The sequence below is a fragment of the Dendropsophus ebraccatus genome, chromosome 3 (genome assembly GCF_027789765.1).
Source record: "Dendropsophus ebraccatus isolate aDenEbr1 chromosome 3, aDenEbr1.pat, whole genome shotgun sequence".
In the NCBI taxonomy this organism is placed as follows: Eukaryota; Metazoa; Chordata; class Amphibia; order Anura; family Hylidae; genus Dendropsophus; species Dendropsophus ebraccatus.
Window position 1 is genome coordinate 551695 of NC_091456.1, and position 7002 is coordinate 558696.

The 7002-nt window shown below is 53.8% G+C and overlaps 1 protein-coding gene across 6 annotated transcripts in view; it reads right to left on the reverse strand.

Annotated features, from left to right (window-relative positions):
- LOC138785122 (uncharacterized) overlaps positions 1 to 5674 on the reverse strand; it is a 6110-nt gene extending 436 nt beyond the window's left edge. Inside the window, exons 1-3 of one of the 6 annotated variants that reach the window (XM_069960702.1) lie at positions 4430 to 5208; positions 1970 to 2101; positions 899 to 1117 (exon numbers count right to left, since the gene is read on the reverse strand). In XM_069960702.1, the coding sequence (XP_069816803.1) occupies positions 899 to 1117; positions 1970 to 2101; positions 4430 to 5060 (982 nt within the window). In that variant the 5' untranslated portion in view covers positions 5061 to 5208. Of the gene's footprint in view, positions 5209 to 5290 lie in introns of those variants that run through there. The other 5 variants (XM_069960700.1, XM_069960697.1, XM_069960701.1 and 2 more) reach the window with 5 other exon arrangements.
- Between the last annotated feature and the right edge of the window lie 1328 nt (positions 5675 to 7002).

Genomic DNA, 7002 nt, shown 5'->3' on the forward strand with positions numbered 1-7002 from the left:
CAACAAGAGGAAGTGGTGAGTGTGAGAGGGGGATATATAGACTCCTTTGGCGGGAACATAGACGCCTCCCATTGGTTAACCCCTCATGATGCAGCATAGGCAGTCTTAACACCACCCCGAGAACCAGGAAGCAAAACAAGGGAAAACACATTATGCCTAGATAGCCATGCCTGTGCGAATGCCTCCCAAAACCACTGCAGTCCCTGGTCACACAGTCTAAGCGCCTGTACGTCCCCAAGACTGCAGTAAGGTGAGCTATAACCCCTTGAACCCGGGTAGGCATAATGAAGACACGACACAGGTTAAATCTTTGCTGGACGGTGGTCGGCCACAGCTTTTATTAGATTACTTCTCCAAGTAATTATAAGGCACTTAACTTCAACTTGCAGATATCAAACTCGAGCCGGAAGCGGTGTGCCGGCCGCTGGACTCCCAACGGGCACATCGTTCTTACTGGCTAAACCATAACTGCTCCATAACTTTAAATCCACCAAAGCCGCCACGGAGGAGGACTGTTACACCTAAACAGGACTCCGACCCCCGCCCAGCAAGTATATGGCCTGCTCTATGCCGTCTTGTATACCTGAGAGGAAGATGTCAGATCCTATGTCGGTCAAATGTGTGCCGTCGGAAACCATGAGGCGACTATTGTCGCCTTCCAATTGGCGGTGGCGTACCACCACACCAGCTCGAGAGCGGACGAACCGGGAAACCCGAGAGTTGACGGACCTGCGGGCCCTTTCAACAGCCTCCGAGTCTCGCGCTCCCTGCCAGGCCACTCTGGAGATAATTTCCGACCAGACAAAAATCATTTCGGTGAAAAAATTCTGAAAACGCTCTATGTCTGCCCTCATTAGGGTCATTAACTCTGCCATGCGCATAGAACATAGATCATTACCACCGGCGTGTAATACTAAGATCACCGGACTAGTTGCTCCACGGCCTATATCGACCACTTCCGGTAAGACCTGCGGCCATCTGAGTCCCCGAATTCCACGCCAATTGACGTCCAGGTCCCGAAAACCCAAATTGAGCCCCCCAGGGCGAAATTCAGCTCGCTGAGAAGCGCGGACTATGTAAGAATGACCTAATAGCCAAATTACTGGTTTGACGGTGCCTAAAAGAAATAAACGTTAGCCTCATAATAAAAGATCGGGACGGATGTAGCCAGCGAAGCATGCGGAGCGCCAACGGCCTATACGCTGAACCTCGGCCTCGGAGAGGCCCGCCCTTGCCGCCTCTGTGGCCGCCCCGATACGAAATGAGTGGGTAGCGAATTGGTCAGGAGGAGCCCCTACTGCAGATAAACAGCGCCTAAACACTGACAGAAATTGGAATTGTGTGACCGGAGTAGAGTCAACATGTACGAAAAAATGCGAGCCCGCAGGCCTAAGCGCCAAGTAATCAGAAACCTGTTGTACTGGGCAAAGCGAGCCCTGCACTTGCCTTATGGGCAACCAGGCACCCCGACCAAACTGATCAGTCTTTGAGGAGCGCACCCGGATCCGTAGAACGTCGTTGGCAACGACCACATCCTCATAAAGTAAGCCTCCAGGTTTATGCTTAGAAGGGGGGAGAAGCTCCCCAACACGCAGCGCACCAAAAAATGCTGTGCAAAAACATGCTGAAAAAAGGGTTGACTCATAAGGGGAGGAGCAAACAGAGGGGCATGCCGATACCAGCTTGTTGAGAAGACTATACGAAACAGGACGCCTGGATTCTTTCCGGATGTGATGTTTTTTCCAACCTTTGAGGGCTTGACGTATGGCGAAATGCTTCGTAGAGTCCTCCCAACCGTTGAGCTTTAGAAAAAATGCCACACCAGACAGCGATCGCTGCGCTACTATGCTAGAGACACCCTTATCGCGCAATTGTAACAGAAAATCAATGGTGACATGCAATCTGACCTCCGCGGAGGAGGAGACATCCCTAGGAACCGCCAACCTTACCCAGTCCTCCCACGCCTTACCATGCCGTTGCCAGGTGGGTGGTGTCACTGAAGAACTGATCAAAGCCATCAATTGCTGTCCACTATGTCCCAAATGTGATCCGGGCATAAATGGCCATGGTCGTCCGCCCCGGGCAGGAGGGACCGAAACTCCTGCCAACGGAAACGGGAGAGGGAGTCAGCGACCGAATTCATCTTACCTGGGACATGACGTGCTCTAAAAAGGATGTTCAGGTCCAGACATCTCAACACCAGGTGACGAAGGAGAGCCAGCACAGGAGGAGAAGAAGAAGAAAGGTTGTTAACACAATACACAACCCCCAAATTGTCAGTCCAAAAACAGATATGACGGTTACTGAATTTCGAACCCCAAATTTCGATGGCTACTATGATGGGAAATAGCTCGAGTAGTGTGAGATTTTTGCACAAACCAGCCGTGGACCAATGTACTGGCCAAGGGGCAGAACACCAAGATTTCTGGAAAACAGCCCCAAAGCCACAGGAACCAGATGCATCAGTGAACAGTTCGATTTCATCACTGCTGCATTCTAGGCACCTCATGTAAGTCCTGCCGTTGTAATTGGCTAGAAAAGCTTTCCAGACTTCCAAATCTAATTTTAATTGCCTTGTTAGGCGAATTCGGTGTCCCGGAGACTTTACCCCCCGTGTCGCTAAAGACAGGCGGCGAGAGAAAACTCTGCCCATGGGCATAACCCGGCAGGCAAAGACCAGGAGACCGAGAAGGGACTGCATTTGTCTTAAGGTGACCTTGTGGACCGAACAAAAACCCTCTATCAAATCTGCAAGCCTGGAGAGCTTATCCGGGGGCAATCTGAAAACCATTTCCATGGTGTCAATTTCAATGCCTAAGAATGACAATGTTGTAAGTGGACCTTCCGTTTTTTCAGCAGAAACCGGGACACCAAACCGGTCCATCATGAATCGGAAAGTGTCAAGAAGAAAACGACATAAACCACTGTTTGCGGGGGCCACGAAGAGGAAATCATCCAGATAATGAATGATGGACCTGGCGCCGGTCTCATATCTTACCGACCATTCCAAGAAAGTGCTGAACATCTCGAAATAATGGCAAGATATGGAGCAGCCCATAGGGAGACAGGTGTCATAATAGAATTTCCCCTCCACGTGGCAGCCGAGAAGGTGGTAACAGTCCGGGTGTACTGGTAATAAACGGAAAGCCGACTCAATGTCGGATTTAGCCATTAATGCGCCACGGCCCGCATCTCTGACCAATGCTACCGCACGGTCAAAGGATACATATGAGACTGAGGCATCCTCAGGAGAAATCCCGTCATTAACCGAAACGCCCTTCGGATGTGACAGGTGGTGGATAAGACGGAACTTTCCTGGGTCCTTTTTTGGGACTACTCCGAGTGGGGAAACTCGTAGGTTAGTGAAGGGTGGAGAAGGGAAAGGGCCCTCTACCCTGCCGAGAGATACCTCTTTCCGCATTTTTTCTTTTAAAACTTCCGGGTGATCCCTAGCGGATTTCAAATTGTCAGCGAATAAGGGGTTGCGGCTGAGAATGAAGGGGATGAAAAAACCAAAAGTAAAACCAAAACGTAATTGATCTGCCTCCTGCTTATTGGGGTATAGATTTAGCCAGGGTTCCATCGCGGCCGCGCACACCGGGGTCCTTTGGGTCACTGGTACTTGGGCGTGTAGATTTTCCCGAGTTTGAACGGCATCGCAGCGCGGGATGAGTGCCCCCACAAGAGGAGCACTCATGCCGGTATTTACAAAGACCTGCGAATCTGCAGTGCCCTTCATTGTAGAGCCAGCAGGCTCCTGGTCTGCGTACGGCCACTGCCCCCTGCGCAGCAGGTGCACCGGCAGCAGTGGCCGCTGAGGGAAAGGAGTAACTCCTTTGTGGGGCTGTCATAAGGCGCAGCCATACGTCTGTAGCTTTTACCCCCCACCCGATATCAGGATGAAGGCTTAGGCGACGACGAAATTCTTCGTCGTAACGCCACCAAGCTGAACCACCATGGGATTTATAAGCATTGTAAATGGTGTCAAAATAAATGAAGAGCTCCTGACAACGCTCAGGGTGCCTTTGCCCCATAACACATCCCATAACAGCAAAAGCCTGTATCCAGTTGTTCATAGTTTTTGCTGGCTTAGGCCTGCGGTCATAGGGTCTGCTATCAGGGAAACGCCGCTCTCTGTCTATAGATGGCTGCTCGACGGAAATTAAAGACCATATGTCTATGTATTGATTGGCCCATATCTTGTCTTTTGTGTCGCTATCCACATGGGAACCCAGGGGGCTAACACCACAAAAGAAAACGTCTTTATGGACCCCCGCATGATGGCGAGGAAGGTTAGAAGTATTATCCTGAGATGTACCTGGGTTAGGGGGAGGGAGGGGGTGCTTATCTAACAGTGTTCTAAGCAACGCTAACACCTCACCGTCTTTCCCGGATCCCGCCCCCCAAGCACCCGCATAATTGAACTCACCCAATCCCGATGGTATCGTTGGAGGAGGAGGAGGGACGACGACCGGAGGAACTTCACAATGTACCAGGCTAAGCGACCTGGACGGCGGAGGCTCCGGCCTCATACGAATGCTGCGCCGGCCGCTTTCGCCGGAGGACCACTCTGAAGTAGAGGGAGAGCGCCATCGAGACGATCTGGATCTTCTGGAGCATCTCGAACTGCGTGAGCAGCGGCGGGAGTGACGCCTGTGACGTCCGTGGCGACTGTGCCCAGGGGAATCATGGGAGGAGGAAGAGGAACCAGAGCGATTGCGGATCCTCTGGGACCTCCTGGCCGGGGGGGCTTCATTAGGAGCGACAGCTGCCGGCAGAGGAGTGGGAGAGGAGGAGGTGAGATTAGTGCTGGGGACATTAGCAGGCACAACGGCAGCAGTGAAAGAGGAGGGAGGGGGAGGGGGGACAGTGTGAGGCACTGTAACTTGAGCCACAGACAGAGCTGATGGCTGAGATAAGGCAGCCTGCTGGACGGGAGGAGAGGGAGAGGCTGCTGCAGCCTGCTGGACGGGAGGAGAAGCAGAGGCAGTTACAGGCTGCTGGGCAGGAGGGGAGGGGGGATGCTCTGAAGAGGAGCTGTGGCTCTGCTGAGCACCCATGTCTGCAGTCTCTGAGACCAACGGACCACGAGGAGCAGGGGGCCGGAAAACAGGGGCAGAGGATGAACTTCCGGGGTAAGGGGGCGGAGGGGCGGAGCCAGAACGCAAGCTGTTGCTGCGTTTAGCATACAGAGGGATAGAGCTGGGGCTGAGTCTCGCTGGTGGCCGTGAGACACGTGCGGACCGGCGGCTCCCTGAGCTCTTAGCAGTGACCGGGGGAGGAACATTACCAGCGGAGGTCGCTGGAGGAGACAGAGCAGTCCTCAGACGGCCCAGGAACTCCTCATCCGCACTCTGGAGGCGGGCAGTAAGAAGCTGCAGCAGCTGGTCATCCGACATCTCTGAATCACAGACAGCAAGCGGTGTTCACAGCTCGCTTCCGGAACAACAAGAGGAAGTGGTGAGTGTGAGAGGGGGATATATAGACTCCTTTGGCGGGAACATAGACGCCTCCCATTGGTTAACCCCTCATGATGCAGCATAGGCAGTCTTAACACCACCCCGAGAACCAGGAAGCAAAACAAGGGAAAACACATTATGCCTAGATAGCCATGCCTGTGCGAATGCCTCCCAAAACCACTGCAGTCCCTGGTCACACAGTCTAAGCGCCTGTACGTCCCCAAGATAGAGCGGAGCATGGAGAGGAGGAGCTGGGGGGCTACAGTGTCACATACAGATAGAGCGGAGCATGGAGGGAAGGAGCTGGGGGGCTACAGTGTCACATACTACAGATAGAGCGGAGCATGGAGAGGAGGAGCTGGGGGGCTACAGTGTCACATACTACAGATAGAGCGGAGCATGGAGAGGAGGAGCTGGGGGGCTACTGTGTCACATACTACAGATAGAGCGGAGCATGGAGAGGGGGAGCTGGGGGGCTACAGTGTCACATACTACACATAGAGCGGAGCATGGAGAGGAGGAGCTAGGGGGCTACAGTGTCACATACAGATAGAGCGGAGCATGGAGAGGAGGAGCTGGGGGGCTACAGTGTCACATACAGATAGAGCGGAGCATGGAGAGGGGGAGCTGGGGGGCTACAGTGTCACATACAGATAGAGCGGAGCATGGAGAGGAGGAGCTGGGGGACTACAGTGTCACATACTACAGATAGAGCGGAGCATGGAGAGGAGGAGCTGGGGGGCTACAGTGTCACATACAGATAGAGCGGAGCATGGAGAGGAGGAGCTGGGGGGCTACAGTGTCACATACAGATAGAGCGGAGCATGGAGAGGAGGAGCTGGGGGGCTACAGTGTCACATACAGATAGAGCGGAGCATGGAGAGGAGGAGCTGGGGGGCTACAGTGTCACATACTACAGATAGAGCGGAGCATGGAGAGGAGGAGCTGGGGGGCTACAGTGTCACATACTACAGATAGAGCGGAGCATGGAGAGGAGGAGCTGGGGGGCTACAGTGTCACATACAGATAGAGCGGAGCATGGAGAGGGGGAGCTGGGGGGCTACAGTGTCACATACAGATAGAGCGGAGCATGGAGAGGAGGAGCTGGGGGGCTACAGTGTCACATACAGATAGAGCGGAGCATGGAGAGGAGGAGCTGGGGGGCTACAGTGTCACATACTACAGATAGAGCGGAGCATGGAGAGGGGGAGCTGGGGGGCTACAGTGTCACATACAGATAGAGCGGAGCATGGAGAGGAGGAGCTGGGGGGCTACAGTGTCACATACAGATAGAGCGGAGCATGGAGAGGAGGAGCTGGGGGGCTACAGTGTCACATACTACAGATAGAGCGGAGCATGGAGAGGAGGAGCTGGGGGGCTACAGTGACACATACAGATAGAGCGGAGCATGGAGAGGAGGAGCTGGGGGGCTACAGTGTCACATACAGATAGAGCGGAGCATGGAGAGGAGGAGCTGGGGGGCTACAGTGTCACATACAGATAGAGCGGAGCATGGAGAGGAGGAGCTGGGGGGCTACAGTGT